The sequence below is a fragment of the Colossoma macropomum genome, unplaced genomic scaffold (assembly GCF_904425465.1).
Source record: "Colossoma macropomum unplaced genomic scaffold, Colossoma_macropomum, whole genome shotgun sequence".
Lineage (NCBI taxonomy): Eukaryota > Metazoa > Chordata > Actinopteri > Characiformes > Serrasalmidae > Colossoma > Colossoma macropomum.
This window is the reverse complement of record NW_023494784.1, coordinates 26,850,465-26,873,040: the sequence shown is the minus strand read 5'-3', so window position 1 is coordinate 26,873,040 and position 22,576 is coordinate 26,850,465. Positions and strand designations below refer to the sequence as shown.

At 37.7% G+C, this 22,576-nt stretch overlaps 1 protein-coding gene across 3 annotated transcripts in view; it reads right to left on the bottom strand.

Moving 5' to 3' along the window:
- myo3b (myosin IIIB) overlaps window positions 1-22,576 on the bottom strand; it is a 115,982-nt gene that overhangs the window by 41,207 nt on the left and 52,199 nt on the right. For all 3 annotated transcript variants that reach the window (XM_036566144.1, XM_036566151.1, XM_036566159.1), the window contains 6 exons: window positions 21,200-21,329; window positions 9,615-9,694; window positions 5,052-5,129; window positions 4,034-4,239; window positions 766-877; window positions 91-253 (listed from right to left, as the gene is read on the bottom strand). In XM_036566144.1, coding sequence (XP_036422037.1) covers window positions 91-253; window positions 766-877; window positions 4,034-4,239; window positions 5,052-5,129; window positions 9,615-9,694; window positions 21,200-21,329 — 769 coding nt within the window. The remainder of the gene's footprint in view (window positions 1-90; window positions 254-765; window positions 878-4,033; window positions 4,240-5,051; window positions 5,130-9,614; window positions 9,695-21,199; window positions 21,330-22,576) is intronic.

Genomic DNA, 22,576 nt, shown 5'->3' with positions numbered 1-22,576 from the left:
GTTAAATATTTATAGCACTTTTTCAGAATTTTTTTTGTATGATATGGGGAGAAATTCGTATCAGATCATGTCACTGTAGCTGTTTTGTACCTGACTGGATGATTATTGCTCCGTGGTTGCGTTTCTCTTTCTCTCTGCGGTATCTCCTTGCCCCAAGCCATCCTTTAGTGTAGGCCTGCAACACCACCACCCGAGCCATCACCTCTCTCAACAACAGATTCAGCTGCTCCACGTGGTAGTACTTCAGAAACACCTGTCTCACACACACACGCACAAACACACACACACACACACACATGAAGTACACGTTCGTGTGCAAACAGACGGTACCTTCACTCACCTCACAGAAACACACAATGATTGCAATCAAGGGGTTTATAGGGGAATAGCACTCTTTGAACTTCTTATTTCATTTTTTTTTTTCAAAGCTGCAGATGCCAACCATCTGGTCAATTAGACTCATAGATAACAACCTCTCTCGGCTCAGGGATTTAACTCTTCAGAGAGAGAGAGAGAGGAAGAGAGAGAGGGAGAAAAAGAGAGAGAGGGAGGGAGAGGGAAGGAGAGAGAGAGAGACAGAGAGAGGTGAGAGAAAATGAAAGACAGTGAGAATGAAAGACAGAGCGAGGGAATCAAAGAGTGGAGTTTGTTTTGTATGCAATGGATGGGGTGGGAAAAACAGTCCTGTGTGGTGTGAAACAGGTATTTCATCACTCTGCTGCCTGTCTAAAGGAGTGCAAGGTGTGCAGTGAATGATGACTGTACCTTAGTCTTGCCCAGAACCCAGTTGTCCAGTTTGGCTCTCTGTAGGATAGCCACTGTGTTTTCCATACTGCTCTCCGGCATCTGATGAGCACGGAAAGCCAGATAATAGTACCTGAGGAGAGCAGGAAAACAGAAAACACAGTACGTTTGAACAGATGTCTTAACGATGTTTAATTCCGGGGGAGAGGTGTGAACATATATTAGGGGTGAATATATTAAAATTATCATTAATGTATTTCAAGTTCATCCTGTCTTTGTTACAAAAAGGACTTCAAGCTTCAATGACTTTAGGAACAGCAACAGCAACCAGAAAGAAACTTAGCAACGGGAATGAAAGTCATCAAGCAACAAACAGAGCACTTTGGTTAGTTTCTGTAATTAAAGAGGACTCCCACTGATGTCTCAAATGTTCTGCATATTTAAATCATTAAGACATAAACAGTCATTCAGAGTGGTTTGAGATGAAAAGCTGCATTCTAGAAAAACTTACTAGTCAGAATGGTTCACAGGGGTGCTGATAGGAGCCAGACACCTGAAGTGTTTTAACACTTGTGCTACCACAGAGCTAGTGTACAAAATTGTTACAAATACACTGTCTGATGCATAATATTATTACATAATATTACATATGTTTATAATATATTCACAATGATGATAAAATCATGACAAAAACTCCTAAGACGTGTAGGTTCACTGATGATTTTGGATAGTAAAAAATGTCTATATTTGTATTATAAACATCACAATCACAAGCTTCTCTACAATGCACCATTCCACTTTAAACTATTATGAATGACTTATGATCTCAATGATTGAATTATGCAGAAATTTTGAGAAATCTGTTGAATTTTTCTTTAACTAATGAAACACTTGAAAATCAGGAGGATAAAAAAGCCTATGTAATGCGATCGCTTTGCACTATTGTTGTCTCGTCTTGTAACGTTATGAGCAGATGACATAACTTCATAAAAAAGGGAAAAAGTGATTAGAGTAGCCAAATGTCTTTGAATAATATGCTCTGAATGTCTTTTAGTGATAATGCTGTTAAGAAAATGAAATTTTATTTAAAAATAGTAAAATAATGCAAAAATTGAGTCAGACAGACCTCACAATGCATCAACTACATCATTTTGCTGTAGTACGCCAATGTCACAGCAGCAAGCAGCAAGTCAAATTTGCACATGCAGAAAGCAGCACAGTTGCCTCTGGTTGCCATCATGTGCAGCCATTGATGCTTACAATCCCTACTGTTTTCAAACTGTTCTACGCAGTTTCACAGCTGTTTCCTGACTGTTCTATCATGGCTTTTCTCTTGCGTTGTGAATTATAATGTTTTGGGGACAGTGACCGAATGCCCCACCATAGTCAGAGCCTATGCTGAGAATGTTTAACTTCAGTTCATTGGGAATAAAATATTGTGCATATGAAATTGAAGTAAAAAAGTTCTAACTATATAAAAGACACATAAGAAAATGTTCTGCACCCTTTGTTTAGTTATAAGTGGGACAAATTACTTTCTGTTTCATGGAAACCGAGTGTAGATTTCAGCTGTGAATTACAGAAGTTATCAGTTGTGAGTAGTCTTAGTAGGTGGTTTCACTCATAAACATTGGCCCTCCTTCTTGGCTGTGCCAGGTGCCCCACACTCATTCTTTTAGAAGCACCACCAGCAGCAGAAGCAGGACCTAAGGGTCTTTGTTCAAAAACATCAAGGCTCATGAAGGGCCCAGTTGATCCTGGGTGTTCACTCACATTGCGGAGGAAGATAACAACTATTGTGTTTCCAGGAGGAAAAGTCTCTTTGATTCACCACTACCCACTGCCTTTCATATTAATTCTTGTTGATACCTGTTATCTCTTTGATGATGAATACAAAGAGGACTCCTCCATGGCTTCACAGAGAGAAGGCTTTGATAAGGTCATACAAATTTAAACCAGTTTGTAGCAGTGGAGTATATCAGGGCTGCTCATCCACAGCCTTGGTTGAGCTATTACCAAACTAACTAAATACGGACTCTGTGGTCACAAAGCACGGAGGTCCATGACAGCCAGAGTCAGTCTAGGAAAAAAAAAAACTAGATAATCAGGACAGTTCTCTGATCTGAAAGATGACAAGAAAAAGTATCAAGAGCGCCTGGAGTTTGTTGTGTCCCTTTTGGAGGAGACTGAAACTGTGTGAGATGCTTATGTAAAAGAGATGACCTACATGTCAATTTTCTCTTTGAGCTGAAAGATGAAGAAAGGGGGAGGGGAGAGAAAGACAGAGAGAGAGGAAAAAAGAATAAGAAAGAAAAAAGAAAGAGAAAGAGAAGCCTTCAGAAAAAAAGGCAATTTTTTCCTCTTTCACAAAAAAAATTGGTCCACCCAATCAAAGTAGCCCTACACTGTTAATTAAAGGAACAGAATCTATTTTCACCACATTTCTATTCTCAGGAGGTTAACATTCAATTATCAATGAAATAATCCACTTTCATTACTAAAACTCAGTGGAATCAACCTACAACGTAACCTCTCTAGCCTTCACAAAAGACCAAACCAAGTCAAAAGGACCTTTCACTCTTTCAGTAATGAAAAGGAAGTACACTATTTGTACAGTCTTTAAGCATCTCTCAGGACCAGCAGAGCTAACGGCCTGGGGGTCTCAGTGGTTGTCACAAGTTCTGGCTAATTACATTTCAGTTTATATTCCACCACTCTAGTTTTGGAGCTTTCTAGGAGTGGAGTCTTTTTTATATGGCATAACTGATTAAATATGGAATTCTTGGACAGAGTCTGAGTCTCAGAGCATGTTTTCATTAGTAAACAGTGCCATTTTAGAAGAAGCATTATGTGCCATTTCTGTCTAAACAAAAATCCTCCAAAAGTTGTTTTGCATTTGCATTTGTATTTCTGTTTGCATGTATTTGTAAAGGAAGATGTTGTGTAGTGGGGTAAAGCCGCATCTGTTCTTTGTCTAGTTCCCCACGGCTGTCAGAAATAGAACTTTGGAAAAGGCTAATAAATTACTGGATGCTCTTATTTACATCCTGCTATGAATCTTTTCCTCTGCGCCTCTGTCCTCATTCGCTAACTATGCTCCTCTAAATCTTGTCATCCTTCTCTCAGGGAGTAGTGCTTTCCTGTTAATAACTACACATTAGTGAATCTGTCCCACTTATTCTCCCTAATTAACAAGCCGTGTTTTGTGTGATGTGGCTTGTTCTACAAGTGCTCCTGAGTGACAGTTACAGCAGTTCTGTGTTTCTTTACTCTAGCGCTGCTCTCCTACCTGTTAACAAACTCGCTGAAGGTGATGCGGTGGGAGTAGCCCTGCCGTCGGATGTTGACTGTCTCCAGGATGCCTGTGTAACGGAGCTGCACCAGCACGCGATCTTTAGAAAAGCGCAAGGCCTGCCGGTCATCATTGGGTTTAATGCAGCGCACAAAGTGAGGAGTGCCCACCACCATCTTAGAGAGCAGATCCATCAGAGAGTACTGCCATACACACACAGAGACGAAGCACACGCTTCAGAAAGAACTCACAGTAGACAGCTAGAGAGGCTAGGGATGGCACAGACAGTTAACCTCTTAACCCTTAGGCTTATTATTCACGAACAATACAGTAAGAAATTAGATTATTCTTAAAATTGAAAATATTAAGATGAGTCAGTACATACTATGAATTATTTGATAACTACTCCACTCTTTAGAGCACGTGTCAAGCTCCAGTGAATTGAATGTCCTTATTTGCGTTGTAGATAGTTACAGTGGTGTTCCTGTCACCACCACTGTAAAGAAATCATAGTCATTGAGTTTCTCTACAATTTACCATTTCACGTCAAACAACTCTGAATGACTTTGTTTATATCTGAACCACTGAATTATACAGAAGTTGTGAAACATCAGTGGTATTACCCTTCAAAGAACCATCCATCAAAAGGTTCTTCTGGAAACTGAAAGTGGATCTTCTATGGTATCACTCCAAAGATCTCAATAGTATGTTTATTTTTAGGAGGGTTCTGTGATATTAACATGTAAAGTATGTAGTTCTGAAACTGAGGAACTGAATTATGGGAGCTTATACAGGTCCTTAGGGTTTTATGGGTTGAGAATATTCTATATAAGGACAAACAGAAACATCAGATTTGGCAGAAAAAAAAACAGCATCGCAAAATACAAAGTAGCTGCAATTCAAAATAACTAAGTACTTCCTTCTTAACCATCTTAAGGTATTTAGCAGTTCAGTGTATCTACCGTCTTTCAGTTATATGGAACAATGAATACAGTCTGAAATCCTGGACACTCACGCGGAAGTAGGAAGCTACAGTCTGTCTCCTCATGTTGGTGGTCTCCTCTGGGTGTCTCATCATCTCCATAGTGTCCACCTAAAACCATTACAACACACTTTAGTGTTAGTCCACCTTATTAACACATGCATATGGCCATTCTTAACTTATAGACATGCAGTGAGGGGGTAACAAGTATTCAGACACTTTTCTGTTTGTTATTTAATATACTTTCAGTGCATATGTCCACCTCAGCGTTTTGACTTTGTACTTACAAATATGAACAAAATGTATTTATTCATCAGCATAAACAAAGATATGCTTAAAAAACAAAAACAAAATTTTGGTTACCAAAATTGATAGGTTATAAAAATATAAAGATTTCACAACATGTTCTCAGACTAATGACAAGGAAGATAAGAGAGAAGCCAGCAGCCACTAGAAAAGAATTGTAAAATGACCTGAAAGCGGCAGGAACAGTTACATAGTGAACAATAAGCAAGAACTGCAATCACCACGTTCCTACTCCCCACACAAAACTCCTCTGCTAAAAAGAAGCATATAAATTTGCACACAAGCATTTATTCAAATCAGAAGTATTTTGAAGCAAAGTGCTTTGGTCAGATGAAACAAACATAATTCAGCTTGTCATTTCTAGAGAGAGAAGAGTGAAGTACGGAGTTGGGAGCCAGCACAGGCTCCTTGATATGGGGCTGCTTCTCTGAAAACGGAACCTGAACTTCAATCTCATTGGCCAAGAAACTGAATCTGGGGAGAAGATGGATATTTCAAAAAGACATTGACCACAAACATACAGCCAAAGAATAAGGTTTTTTTTATATTGCGAGTTCATTCAAAGGACTCGCATAACCCTCGATTTGCCAAGAAGAACAGGCTAAAACTGACCCACAGTGCTGCAAAAAGCTAATTACTAATACTGTAGACATCTCAAAGCAGTACGTGCCAGTACTGACTTTGCAACAATGTAATCAAATTATTAATTTGTGGTGTCACAATACTTTTTTCTCTATGGATCCTGTTTTTTAATTATCTTTGTCTATACTCATGAATACATAGGTTTTTTGCATATTTATGAGTACACTGTCAAAAGACATTCTGTGTATAAGTTGGAAGTGGATATATGCACTGGAAGTTTATTAAAGACCCAGAGAACCTAAACCTGTGTTTTCTTTCTACTCAGGTTAATCTTGTTATTGTAGGCAAACAGTAAACATGTGCTAAGTATACCCTTTGAATAATGTTCCAAAGAGCAATAAATGACCAATGTATTTCACCATATTTCTCTCCTCTAAATGTAAACTGGGCGGTCTTAATCTTGGGTAAAGCTTCTGTAAGCATTCCTTTTACCAATCACAAGGCTGAGGTCTCTTGCCTCGCCCACACAAAACAGTTTTAAAGTCAGAGGAACTTAGCAAGCTGAAGCTAACCTAGCATAACCAAAAGCTAGCAAGCTAGACTGCCTGTCTGTAGCTGCCTGTCACCTGTTCATTTGTTTATCCATTCATAAACATTGCTTGTTCATCCATTCCTTTATTCACATGTAGCTTCATCCATCCGTTTATTCATCGGTCCGTCCATCTGTCTGCGTCTATCCAGTTACCATGACATAAAGCCTGGACAACGACTTTAGTTGTGTATGATTGGCAGAGCAGGCTTGGAGTGTTAGACAGAGAGCTGTCAATGAAGCTGCTCATTAGCCACGCCCCCACAGTTGTCAGATAGGACTACTCAGTGATTTTTAAGATGTGTTTTATCATATTTATTTTTTATATCTAGCTTTGCTGGATGTTTAATATAACACTCAAGTTTAGTATCATATAAACATTTTTAGTATTTTACTCTGTGTTTCCTGGGACTTTAAGTAACGAAAGTGTCTGAATATTGTTTCCTTTCATTGTATCATGCAGTCTTAATATGTAAACTACAGTCTCCCAGAATCTTTCAGAATATGCATAAAATTACATGTGTGTATATAAACTGAATATTGTGATATGTTGACTTGCTGAAAGACTTTGTCCACAATAAATAGGTCCTCACACAAATGCTATTGCACAGATGGAAAAATGCTAATTGACTGAAGTAGATGCTATTATTTGCATGCATTCAAACCCACTCAACTCCAATATCAGAAGTGCAATTTTGTGTACTGTATATGGATGTGTTTAACACATGGCTAAATCTCTTGCCCCTTAGGAATTGTAAATGCACTATAACTGGATGATATTTCCCATTAAAGCAGGATTATGATAATGGTTGATTTCATTGTCTGTGCCTTGCAAGAAAATAAACACTTAAATCAACATCATGTAGGATCGGTGCGAGTGTTATAAGGTGGCATTAATACTTCAGGGTCCTTTCAGTAATGAACCTCGTCACCGCAAATGAACTGCTGCTTTTCAACACTGTTTTAACAAGGACACAATGTGATCTCCTTAACAGCCATCTTCTCTCCTGGACTCATCAAATTTAACGACCTGATAAATATTTTATTGCGAGTCTATACAGCAAAGTGCATATCTTAATACTTCATTTCTTCTGAGCATGAGGAGAAAGGTATGCCCAGAATTTTTTTCACCAGCCCTACATTCTGTAATTGGGGGCTCTGACAGCCAGCCATGTCCAACATTTCTCAAAGAGAAACTTGGAAAATAGTCATATTCCTGTTTGAACGTTTTAACAAGACCTCACTCTCTACATTTCTTACTCTTCTGGCCTTTCTTGTAACTTTCTCCGAAGCTTCTCATCTTTTACTCTAGCTGTTTTAAAGTTACTACAACATTTATTGGAGCAAAATTAAACAAGTTCTCATGAATGATGGTGAAAGTGCAACATGATCTCTGTGAGCTATAAAAGTAGGCACAAAATGGACTTCCTAATCACTGCAGACATGGGAATTTTACTTAATAACAGATAAGAAGAAATAACCAAATAACCAAACCTGAGGGAGGCAAAATGCATGGCAAGAATCTTTAAGAACCATCAAAAAGCAAATACTAAATTAATGTGTTCACCCAACTCTACTCAACTGGCTAAAATCTCTATCAGAGAGTTTACAATGGCTCAGTCTAACAGTAGACTATAGAACGATCTAAACAGGCTTGACCCTACAATAAAAAAGAACCTGACACATTTTTCAGAAAGTGATTTGTAGGATTCAGAGAGCTCTGAATGGTTAAATGTTCTTACCTTTAGCAGATATTTAGGAGACTGAAAGAGTCATTTTGAAATACAGAGGTAGAGAGAACAGAGAGAGGTCAGCAGATACGAGCTGCATTTTGACACAGAGTTGAAAAAACAGATGGTGATGTTAGATGCATTAGAAATACAGCAATATGAGCTGGAAATGAATGAATTACAGTCGGTTACTGAATCAGTAGGAAGGGGTAACACTTTATTTTGAAGGCCATTGTAGATTTGCAGATGCACTGAATAAAATATGCGTTCAATTTACTTAATTGAAATGTGTCCATAATTTCCACATGAATAAAACATATTACATTAACATAATCACTACCAATATTTAGCAAACTCACAAAAGTGTGTTGATGCAATAGATTTTAATTTTTATTATGGGCATGACACCTACTTTAATCAAGTAAATTCAATGTATCACTTTTTTAGTGTGCTCTTTCTCTTTATTTTAACAAACCTAAAACTAAAGCGTCCATATCTTACAATTTTTTGTATTTTTTTTTTTTTTACTTGAAGTCCAATTACAACATTTGTGTGCTTTTATGTAATAAAATGCTTTTATGTAATGAAATGGTAGTTATTGAATATTTATTTCTTTTATTATACTATTGATACTCTTGTAACCTCTACAGGAGAGATGCCTTACAGAATTTCATTGTACCATAGTATAATGACAATAAAAATTCTATTCTATGCTATTCTGTTTTCCATCCTCTCTTTATCATGTAGAATAAAACAGGCTGTTTCTGTTACTGTGCCTTTAAGACTGATAAAAGATAAATGAGCTCTGTTCTGACCGGCTGCCCTGTATTGTGTCTCATTCAAAAAAAAAAATTGAGAGCAGAAATACTCCTTAAAATTTCAATATGAATAAGCAGGGTTAAACTGTTGTATGCTGAATAGGTAGATAGATGTAAATGAACTGGTTCTCACTACTCATAAACAATGAAATCAAAATGGTCTGTTTGTTGCAGCTTTGTGTATTGACTGGGGGGTGAACTGTATGTGTTGAAACTTGAACAATGTTTACATATTACTTTAAACTCTTTAATTTAAAAAAGCAAGCGAAACCTGTTCTTCTGTGATATGGGCCCTTTAAGCCTGACCCTAATGCTTTTGATACTAATAAACAAACTAGACAGTTTGTTAGCAATTTGAGCATTTACATCCATTATAAATAAAGTGTGACCCACTAGGGAAAAGCAAAAGTGATCAAGTTACTTGCACCACAAGGAAAGCAGAACATTCATAAAGAGAATTAGAGGGTACGGATTGGTATCACTACAGAAACAAAAGGCTGGAAAAGGTGGCCAGTAATGCAAATGGCAATTTGCAAGATGTATGTGGTTGGTTGCTGAGTTGAGTACGTACCTTGCTGCGCCCAGTACTAAGCTGGGGTGGTAGAGATCGGGAAGCTGCAGTGACTCTGGCTCTGGAGGTGGCCAGGTTACCTGGTAAACAAAATGTACACACCTGATTATGAGCTTATCTTAAAGCATCACTTATAAAGTGGAATTCTCAGATGTGAAGTCCCATATGCACCTGACATTAACCTGCAACTCATTCACTCACTCTCGTTCAGCAGGCTGAAGCTATTATCACTCAAATACTTTTTGGTGTACCATAAGCAGTGCTTCACAACACTGTGTCCCTATTAATAAACAGCTATTTGAAACCTTGTAACACCATTGAGTTTTTATACACTATTTTATAACTTCTCTTTATATTGAGTGAACATTTCATGATGAATGGACCAAGATAAAAGGTCCAAAATTACGTGAAATAAAATGTCATATATTAACATACATTAAAGTTAAGAACACCCTGTTCTTCTCTTATAAAGTTACCATTTCGAATATGTAACACTTTGTTATGACAGTGATAATAAGCAACAACACAAATACCGTTAAGGCCCAGGTCATGTTTTTAATGTCAACCAGTATGAAACAGTAGTGACCTACACCAGAACAAATAAACATGCTGACTGTGCTGACATTTTGACCTCCTAAAGCATCTTCCATCTCCTTTCTCACACACCAGAGTCCTCTGATATCCCACACACACAAACACTCACACACACACACACACACACACACACACACAGCACACTGTTCAATGGAAGATGGAGTCCCACTGTAGCATATGCAGTGCAGTCTGAGCGTTTCAAAAGTTTCTGCACAAGATGTCCAAATGTTTTCTCTGGCTGTGTCTTCAGAGGCTAAACTCTGATTAATGGCACTGAAAGCAGCCTTTGAAGCAGGATTGGTGACATCAAAGTGCTAATCCATGGGTGGCAGGAGTTTTATAATGAGTGGGAAGCATTTTAACACATTTCAAAGGCTCCGCTGCATGAATAAACAATGGCAGCACAGATGTGCCACACACCTTTAGAAAAATACCCACCACAGAAATGGAAAGCAGCACTAAACCCAAGCCACGGCATGTGTGTATGTGTGTGTACAGTGTAGAGGAATCTGGGGCAGTGAAACTTGTGCACTTCCTCTAGTTCAGCCTCAGCAGATGTCGGTTTATGAAGGGTCACAGATTTAGAAGCACCAAAAACAACAAGATGGCAAATGATCAACACAGACAAACGTTTAGCTCTTCTGTCTTTAATGATATGTAGCTCTCTCTGCTTCTTCTTAGTGATTTCTTACTGTACCATTTGCTTCTCCCTTTTTCTGTCTCTGTCTCTCTTTCTCAATTATATACAAACTGCTATTTGCATGTCTTGATGTGTATGACCACCAGAAACATACTTGATAGCAAGGACCTAAACACAGTAGTAGAACCAAATATCTGTCCTTCATTTATGACTATACAATGTTCCCTATATTGCTCCTTTCTTAGGGAGTTTCTGGAGAACTGTATTGAAAACAGAATCTGATACAAAGTCCAGGTCCACCACTCTTGATACAAGGAACAATAATGACAATACATGATCATGCTGCCATGCATGTAAGTAAAGTAAATGGCTTAACAGAAAGAAAAAGGCTTATTAGCTAAATAAAGCCTGTTGAGAAACTTCATAGGTTTGCATGCTTGGAAAAACTATCCAATCATAATTTCTCTGAAGACTGTTGATATTTTAAAGCCTAGGTGTATAACTAGTCTCTGCTTTGCAGAGGATTCTCCAGCCCTGGAGGCCCAGTGTAGTGCATTAATTTCTATTTTCTCCACTCTAACAAAATTGAATCATAATGTGACCTACTATTATGAGCTGAATCAGTTGTGTAAGAGAAGGGAACACATGAAACATGATGCTAGCAACATAAAATTCCATTCATTCTCAAATCAAGATTGATGCTGGCATCGGGTTTCGCAACGTCTGAACGTGTTCCAGAATTAAATCTGCTTTTGTAATCCTCAGAATCTCGTGGTGTGTGGAACGTTTTACTTGCAGTGAAGGAGATGTGCTTGCAAGCTTCTCGTTTAACTAATGCCAAAAGACCAAACCAGAGAAATGGTTATACACCCAATCAGCAAAACAGCTAAAGAAGATGTACTGCATATTCAGTGCCCATGAGAATAAAGTGTGCATGGCAAAAGAGGAGAGAGGCCCTGAGAAATGACCAGAATATATTTGTTATTAAAACTGAAACAAGTAATTTACACATTTTAAAATAGCCACCTGAAACGATTTAAAAGAATCTAATAACTGAAAAGTATGGGAACTTTAAGATCAGACAGACAATGTGAGGTGAATGATCTTCACTGATGTTGCTGAACAAGTTTTTGCATTATCCACAGCAGGAGTGATTGAGCCTAATTTGTCCGGATTAATTGATTTGTATCAGATCTAACTATAGCTCAGGAATCCTGCTGCATTGGCCAATAGGTTTAGTGGCAAAAACCAATGGTATGTGTGTCACATCTCTCTACTCTAGCTCCAAAACATTGATGCAAAACTCATAACAGCAGCAGAACCAACCCAACATGTGACACAGACGCACGTATTTATTTATTTAGGCCTGTGTATACGAAGAAACATTCTACATAGACTATATTAAAACATTATGGGATGAATATCCTTCATATATTGAAAGAAGATTAAAACAAGATTATTTACCAATACAGATAATGATAATAAACCTTGAATATCAGCTGATACAGACACTGATCTAATATTCTCTCTTTAAAAGCTACTAAGCTTTAAAAGGAGCTATTTTAATTGAGGATTAGCATCTTAAAGTAGGCTATTATATATAAATTACTCAAACACTCTACTGCCCACAGGATGAAATGTACAGCTTACAATGTGATGTGTGCTGTTTCAGGCTAGATTTGACACAAACTGGACTGGTTTTTTTTATCTTCGATATTTAATCTAGCATTTTCTGCGGATAACGGACGATATTGATGTCCATCAATACTGTTATGCTATATCTGTCTAATAGAGCACAAATCACTTGATTAAAGCCTTGTAAAGTAGGGCTGTTACTATTAATTACTATATAATAGTAACAATATGAAATGAATAATCTACCAATTATTTTAACAATTGATCAAATAATCAGAGTTTAAAAAAGGCCAAGAAACTAAAAATGGACCCCACTGAAAAATACTTATAATTTATAAAGCACTTTAAAAAGCACAGGCCTAAACAAACAAATAAATAAATAAATAAATAAATACATACAAACACATAAATGAGTATCTATCACACTTTGTTTCTTATTGGTACAGAAAGTATGAGCATTTAAAATATGCACTAGTCATTATGCAAATTGCCAACTAATCATTTCTGATTCATGGCAAAAGTAAAGTTTAAATCAGGACATTTTTATATAGTTTATATAATTTAAAGTAAGTGAGTTCAGTCGATTAATCATGTCAACCTTAAAGTAGAAGTATTCTTCACTCGATGCTGTATTGACTAAGAAGTTAGAGAGAAGCAATTCTTATAGCTCCCCAAATGTATGCTTCGAAAAGCATTGGACCAGATAATCTAGCTGCTATGAAGGTAGGTGGAGAAACACGTGTGGGTCAGCGCTGTGGGTTTCACACCCCAGAGAGACACTAATGAGTCTCAGGTAATGTTAATGCTGACCAGGGCTCAGTCAATAAAGCACTGAGAGCCCCTACACTAATCAGTTATTCTTACTCAGTTTACATGAGTGTTCTCTCTATCATTCACTACTATGTTGAACTCACTTGTCATCAACGGTAAATCAACACTTCCCTCTGTAATGCCTTCTGCACTCTCTCTGTTAACTCAAATCTCAGTCTCTCTGGTTAATAGATGCCTCAAATAAATGAAAATTAAAAGATCTCTGATCTTCTCACGGTACTGCTTGTTGAAGTCATTTATATTTTCCTGTGTCAGTGTGTACAGTGTGGATTTCTTTACGGATATTGGGATCCAAACTAAGACATGCTTTTTTCACTTTACCGGATCAATTATATAATCTTAATGTGATATTCTTTGAATACACATGAAGTGAAAAGACAGTTTTGTGGCCAGCATATTTCTACAGAGAGGTTAGGAAGCCAGGACATTTGTGTGTGCATGTGTGCTTTCCTTATTGGGTCAGTCTGTCTTCTAAGGCACAGGCCTGTGAAAGAAGATGACACCCATCATCTCTGCTTCACGTGTGCTGCTTCTGGCAAAAGCTGCCAACATACACACAGAATGAGTGAGAGAGAGAGAGAGAGAAAGAAAGAAAAAAGTCCTTCCCTGGCATCTGTGCATTCACTTTGAAAATTAAGCCCAGCAAGATTCCTATAGAAAAAAAAACTCAAGCTGGCACTTGTATTGGGTTTCTATTGACAAGAATAGTCAATGTGCCCTGGATTAAAAAGCAATCCCTGGTTCAATATGACACCTCTCCACTCTCTTTCATCAGAGGCTGTGCGAGCCTTGTACTTCAGAAGCCCAGGATCGAGCTGTCGACATGGGGGACAATCAAAGTTGTCAGACAGCAGCCTTTACAAGCCGACTTCTGCTGAGGAGAGCTGCTAGATATCACTCGTCTCCCTCTCTCTCACTGTAGCACGCTTTCTCTCGTACTTTCACTCATGGTCTCTATCACTCTTGAGTCCCCCCCTCCTCGTTTTTTAAATAAATATGATCTATTCTTGAAACTCAACTCAGCAACCAGGCAAATGAGATTGTTCCACCGCCTCCCCTTCCCCCCCCACCCCCGTCGCCGAGCGTCAGTGCCCCGCGCTCAGACTAGTCCAGAGGCAGTTTGAACATGGTGTTTTTCTGTCAGGGAGGATCCATCAGAGGAGCGCACGCTGTAATGGGCTTTGGGTGCCTGACACAGCCTCGCTTTATCAGGAGATGTTCTGGCAGCCAACGACAGTGTGACTGCTTCTCCGTATCGCAGCAGAAAAGCGGCAAAAGAATCTGCCGACCTGGTATGAACACGAGATTGAGGTTAAATGTTTACTTAGCACCATGTGGTGAAAGTCTCATCTGAGTGGTCTAAGCTCAGGTGGACATCTCTAATCATTAGGGGCTGAATTAATAATTTGTCATTTATCTGAGGGTCAGAGCACTGGCCTAGGCTTAGATTTTTAAGATTCCAAACTACAAACACACTAAGTGGATTCAGACTTAAGATCTGAGATGGTTTGTGAATATGGCTGTGGAAGTAAGCCACCACTAAAAGAGGATGTACTAGAAATGCAGGGTAATACTTTATTTGAAGTCCACTGACATAAGTACTTTATTATACATGCATAAGCATCGAATAACATTTGAAAGGAATGACATGAACCTTCATGAACAGCTTACACCAATGTTAGGAAGATGACATTTGATGTAAATGACACTGAACTGATCAAGGCCCTCAAACTAAAGAGGTGGATGTGTTGTCATTACATTTAGACTGCTCTAAATAATGCAGAGGGCAAAGACTTTTAGATCACCATATTCTTTATCAGTTCTATGAAAATGACCTCAAACTAAAGGGAGAAAGTGAAATTTACAGACATAAGCATGTAAATGATCATTTTCAGGGCATCAAGATCTTTCTCGGAACTGATATATGGTAATCTTAACTAGGCAGCTGCCTTAAAAGTTCAATAACATGAGAATGACCCTTCATAACAGTTTTATGAATGGAAAAAATGTCCATCACTTCAAATTTAAGGTCCCTTATGTCAACATAATGTCACTTACTTCATAAAACATCTTTATATGTCATAAGCCATCATATGTGAATACTCCAATATTCCTTTTTAAATATGTTATTGAGTGCTTATGTATGTGTTCTGAAGACCCTATGTAGGTAGCCTTCAAATAATACTGAATGTAGAGAATAATATGATTGCAAAGTTATGGACAGAAGCACCAAAAGCTATCTCACTCCAAGTTCCATACAACTTACTCTCGTAACCTGGTGTCAAACACACACACACACACACACACACACACACACACACACACACTTTAGCTGTACAGCTGTAGGCAATTAACTGTGTACATATACCATATATGTTTGTGTCAATATGCTAACATAATCCAAATATGAAATATGATCATGTGAAAGAACTGCTAAAGGTCTTCTTCCACAGTGTCTCACACAACTCTACCACACTACTCACAACAGTATGCTCTCTACAATTAACTACTGATCACAATTTCTTTCAAAATGAACAGCATATACTTCCATTCTTATACATACTTGTCTAACGCAAAGCCACACAGAGGCCTTTCTAAGGAACATATACATCCTGCATGTCCGCAGGCCTGGAGAGCAGGCCCCACAAAGTCTTTTAGAACAGGGCCAATCCAAACACTCTGATCCACATCATCCACGGATGTACTCAGGCTTTTAGGGGAATTTGTCCATGCAAATATAACCCATTTCCTCTGACAAAGCTGCATCACATGGCCAGGCCGCAGACCCCCAAACCCAAAGGATGGATCACCTCTATATATCCCAAAGATGCTCCTCTCTCAGTATTTTACTGGTCTTCAATTTCTCCAATCAAGTTTGGAATAGCTTCCTGGGTTGCAGCATCTACTAAGTTTTATAAATAGACCTCAAAGATCTCTTCAGTTTCAGCAAGTTTACTAGCCACATTTATACTACATTCACTTATTATTAATATTATTATTATTAGTAGAAGTTGTAGTAGTAGTAGTAGTAGTAGTAGTAGTAGTAAATACATGATGCATTTGTTAAATGCTGTGTTGAATCAAATACATCATTTTATTTCTATATGGATCACTACAAAACACACTTCAGACTTAAAACTCACTTGGACTTTAGACTAAAACTTTGGGTGACACTTTGCTTTAATTATGTTTATTAAAATAAATGACTGAACATAACATTTCTGAAACTTGACCAAATGACAATTTTAGCATCAACTGAACATAATCCAAAAACACCAGCCAGTAGACTAGCACACACAGCTTTAAACAGTTGTACACAAATAAAATCGTATTTTTCGATTCAAACACAAAAAGTACTTAATTGCTATGTTTCAGGAGTGACATTCTTAATGTTACACAATGACATTTACTTAAAACAATGGGATCTAACTGCTCACCATGTGGCCATGAGGGGCCGTGATGCAGTCTCAGTTCCTGCTCTACAGTGCAGGGGTGTGGCTAAAATAAGGCCCCTCCTATAAACTAAAAGTCTATGGCTGACCATAACCACATGTTATTACACTATTCATAATATACTAATAAAAAGCAATTCTAATGGTGGTTTGTGGTTTTACACATAGCTGTTGAATTTCAGTAGTGACATTAAACTTGGGACAGCATTTTCTTAATAAACTCATGATAAATCTGAATCTCTCAACATCAAGAAATCAAAAAGATCTTTTCAAAAAGACATTGAAAAAAATTCAAGAAGTATTATTTTTCACAAGTTGAAATTTTTGGGTTTGGGACAGCCACCTCCTAATAGAAAGTACCCTAAAATTATTATTTATATATTTAGCTTATTACTATCTTGGTTAATGGGTTTAAATAGATCATAACTAATCCTTGTAAATATCTAAAGTCTGGATAGTTAGGTTTTATAATAATGCAGTATAGCCATTTCCCAGCAAAAAGTAGTTCTGAGCTTACAATTTCTCTTACCTCCACATTCATGTATGACAGCAAGCACCATTAAAATCAAAACATCACAGAAAATCAATCCTGACATACTGTGAACAGCCCTTGCTGATGCAGTAGAGTCATCAAGGCTGCCCCCTAGTGGTATGATGCACCCCACAAGCGCCTTTGAGCGATGCACATCAAAACACCACCAGGGACAAATAGATTTTTATCAGATGCTGCAGATAGCTGTAATTTCACAGATAACAGGGAAATCTACCAAATGGAGTAAAAAATATATGCAAATTAAATTCCCCTCACATTTCAGCCTGAAGATCAAAATTTTCATCTGGCCAGTATTTGTAACTTGAAAGGAAGATGCTGTTTTCACTGGTTTATCTTAGCATGAAGAGTCAGACAGCTGTGATGAGCAGAAATAAGTAGAAGAGTGGACAGCATAAAAGCCCTGTCCAACCACCCACACATTAAAGCAGTGGAGGAGCTCAGCGGCTGTAGCTAAAGAGAGGACTCTGAAAGCACTGTGCCAATAACAATTACAGCAGCACCTCACTTATTACACAATGAGAGGCTGTTGAAAATGTAATAATCACAAAAAGGGTGGGCTTTTCTGAACAACGTAACAAATGGCATTTCAAGCTTAAAATACATCTATACACTGCACAAACATACAGTACAGTACTGTGCAAAAGTCAGAGACCAACATTCATTTCTTTAATTTCCAGCCAAAATGGCCATTAAGTACAAGATATTCCTAATCCAGAAACTGTAAAGAAAATGAAGTTCCTAATGACTGTGCAAGACCTGGAAGAACACCAAAACTGCTACCATGAGATAAATATTACTTAAACCTTTCATCTTTGAGAGAAAGGAGAAAATCAAGCTCCACTTTTGCCTCAGATCTGAAAAAATCCACACGTGTTTTCTGTCCATACTTCCACTGTCTGAAAGGATGTGTAGCTGTAAAGAAGCTGTTACTGAGAAAACGAAATAGACAAAAAAGAAAATGTGCAAATCAAACAGAGGAGCTGTTCTCAGAACAATGGACTGACCACCCCAGAGTCCAGACCTCAACATTACTGAATGTCTTTGGGATTCCTTGGATTGTGAGAACCAACTTCTAAGATTGAATTTTGAAGGTGTGGAAAAACATCCCTGCAGATTTCTTTGAAAAACTAAAGGTCTCTAGGAAAGAAAGAATGGAAGCTGTAATAAAAATATAAATATTGTACACACACACATCCAGAAGAGCATATGTGAGCTTAGACACTGATGTTGGCCGAACTCTTTAGTGAGTTCAACAGAGGACAGGCACTGTGCGCTTCAGCCCTTGGCAGCCCCACTTTGTGAGTTTGCGTGGTCTACCGCTTCATGGCTAAGTTGTTGCTGCTCCTAGGTGTTTCCATTTCACAATAATAACACTTACAGTTGACAGGGGCAGATCTAGCAGCACAGAAATTTCACAAACTACGGGTGTCATCCTGTAACAGTGCCACATTTAAAGTCACTGAGCTCTTCAGTATGACCCAGTTCCACTGCCAGTGTTTGTCTATCAAGACTGCAAGGCTATGTGCTTAATTTTATCCAGGTGTTATCAGTGGGCGTGGCTAAAACACCTAAACTCAATAATTAGGAGATTTGTCCCGATACTTTTGTCTATATATAGTTTTATATATATATATATATATATATATATATATATATATATATATATATATATACACACACACACACATATGTAACATATATATGTAGATGTTGAGGCTTCTGTGTATTGAATAACTTGTGCTTATTATGTGTTTAATTAAATGAATGAAAGGTGGTCTCTGACTTCTGCACAGTAGTGTGCATAAGGATGCATGAGTGAAGCGATGTGGAGAGTACTCCCACCCATACAGCCACATACACAGTTTTCCACATACACATCCAGACTACACCCAGATAGGTTTTTCCTCTCTCCACTAAAAGAGAGGAAAACAACTTCCTTGTTAGTAGAGGCCAACCTTGTTCAGTCTTTTTAAATCGCTCTTCGTCTTTCCTTCTTAGTGCTTTCAATTCTCCTTTAAGAAAACACACTCATGGGTATCTGAAAGGAGTGGGAAGCCAAATAATGGCTTATCTATAGAGGTGTGTGAAACACATATCTCATAATTAACCACTCTGCCCCCATTCTCCTCACTAAGTCTAGTGGCCAAGGCCTGCCTGCCTTCCTACTGCCTGCTTTCTTAAGCACCTTGCTGGCAGCACAATGAGCAAGGAAGAGGAGTTGCATGTGCTTTGTAAGAGCTCTAAATAGCGACGTCTCATCCTCTGCGTATTTGAGAACCTTATCGCAGGAATGTCCCAAACGCCGCTTCCCAATCGTGAGAGATAGCGGCAAAACAGCAGGAAAGCGAGAGGGACAGCTTAGCGAAAATAAAAACAGATCCTCCTATTCTTCCATCCTTATATTCTACCATCCTTCTATTCCTCCACCCAGAGATCAGCCACACAAGAGATAAAGGAGGAGAAAGATTTGTACTGAAACACAAAAGGAAGAGGAAGACACATAAAGAGACAGAGAGGGAGAGAAAGAGAGAGGCAAAAAGAGAGGGAGAGAAAGAGAGAGAGAGTGGGGGGGCTTAAACAGGCAAGGTGCTATGTACTTAACAGCCCATACCAAAGCATTCACACTTCCACACATCATCATTATAATGTTAGTTGTGTGACCACTCTATAAAAGTGCTGCCCTAAGAGTGACCCTTAACATTGTTGCAGCAACAGGGACAGCAACATCTCAACGTGTGAATAATGACACTTTTCAATGATCTGTCCTGATCGTAAATATTCACACACAAACATTCATGCAACTAAGCGATGTTTACGATTACCCAAATGTGTGACCTCTTCAAAGCTCTGCTGACCCCCAAATGATCAATGATGCTGCTGATCCCCCGAGAGGTGATAGAGAGGTGTGAGGGTCAGTGACTGTGGTGGTTATACTACCACACTGAAAAAAAGATGCTTTGAATTTGCATGATTCAAATGTGTTAAATCAACACAATGTGCTGCAACACAATTCTTGCCAAAGGAAGTAAACAGAATGACAGTAAATTTGCAACATATTTTTATTCACATGGAACCAACTGACTTTAAATCATGCAGATTGAAAGCACAGTTTTTCTTAACACTATCCTCTCTGTATGGAAGCCCTTCCCTCCAAGTAGAGGAGAAAAAAATGCGTGTTTGTTCTGACGACAGTATATACATTTTTTTACTTCGTCTCAAAATAATGATTTAATTTCTCAAAATATTGACTTTTTATTCTACAAATAATGTCTTACATTGTCAAAATACTATACTGAAATAGTTACTTACTGTGCCAATATGTCAGTTATTTTCTTAAACATTTGAATTTCAACACACTGTAAGTTATTAAATAAAAAAGTAAGTAATTATTTTGGGATGAGTCAAACTTTTGAGAAAGTAAGTCACCATTTTCAGAAACTTAGTCAAAAGGTTGAAAAAATAAGTCATTTCAAGTTATTAAGTCAAAATTTTGAGTAAAAACATCATTCGTTCAAGATATTAAGTCCAAATTTTGAGAAAATAAGTCATTATTTCAACACAGAAAGTTAAAAATTTACAAACTGCTGCTAGAAACAAAGAAAGAAAAAACACAGGTGTGCGTTTTTTTTCCTCTACCTCGCAATGTTTTTTTCATGTCTTTGAGTCCTGTGCTGCTGAGTTAAAAACCTCACCTCATATAGGACATTAAAGTTAGACGATGACCTTTTGGATACATGTTTGACCAAGTGATGACTTTTGGCTTTACTGAACCTGAAGACAGTAATGAGTTGTGAGAAAACGGGTAAAGTGCGACTTCTGACACCATGCACATTTACACGTAACAGTTGTCATGACACTGATCTGTAGCTATGGGTCATACCTGTTTTGGTGAGGGGACTAGAGAAGAGCTGCTGCAGGAGTTTGTTTTCTGATGTTCTCAAAACCACCACAATGTCTGCTGGGAGAGTGTCTCTGTTCTTCTCCAGAAAACCATTCACATCATACAACACCTTTGAGAGAAACCCCATCATGAATTAGTACTGGTAATGATTTGAGAAAAAACAATGAATCTGGAGACCACAATGGATAGAAGTTTGAATGAGAAAATCACAAGCATACTTGAGTCCCTTGAGACCTCAAAAATGGTCTAAGCCCAAGATGTGGGGTAGAACATTAAGAAATCATAAACTTTATCATTAATACAGTATAAGTGTGTGCAATTTTTAAATAGCAAGAGTTGCAATTTTAATTCTATTCTACATTATGCATGTTGTTTTAACACGTTTTAGAGACAATTCACCCCGGCGGGCCCAAAGTTTTGTTACACACTTCTGTAACCTAAGAATAGCACAGCCAGTTTGCGTTGAAGTCCCAATAGTTACTGAATACTAAGCCTCGTATTTTAATTGGGGTTAACCCAATACCACATAGACTGGAAACTGGCAGCCTGGCACACTACCATTACCATCCAAGCCTCAAGCCAGAAAAAATGGACAATTTATAGAAACCTACAGAAAATAATCACAAAATCACAATTAGATATTTTCCCCAAATCGCTTAGACCTAATAGTGGACTCCAATATTTACAAGCAGCAACTTCATATAATTAGAAACACTGATGATTTAGAAACACGTTATCATGTGATCACATTGTAATTTATGCTAATAAGTGGTAATTCGGTATTAATAGATCTTTTGTAAAATCAATTCTTTTTTGTCAATTAAATGCTTAATTACTACCGCTTATACATGTGTTAATGGTAATCAGGAACAATACAAAATTGCATTGCTTTCTGTCAATTATACCCCACTTACAAAAAATGATTAATTATTTTGTATTACTTTTTGTAAAGCAGACTTTCATCTTGTCTTACAAACACTGTTGCTTGTTAAGCATTAACAGATCTATAATATGGTGTTACCATGTTGTATAGCAGCTACTGTAAAAACAACACAGATCTGTGCCTGTAGAAATTAAGAACATGCTGAGTTTTCTGAAACAGAAATAAGCCACTGAAAACTGAGGTGAAATTTTAGTTCATGGAGTATACAATGCTAGTTAAGAGACCTGAAAGTAAAGTAGAAATCTGTAAAGTATTAGCAACACATTTTATTTAATACTAAAACAAGTAGCGACATGTAACTTCTGTGATATCACTTTAAATTACATCACTGTCAGCATTAGTTTTGGGGTTTCTTGCAGCAAGTTGTGATAACAAAAACAGGTCTGGAAACAGGAGAAATATGAGTGAAATTT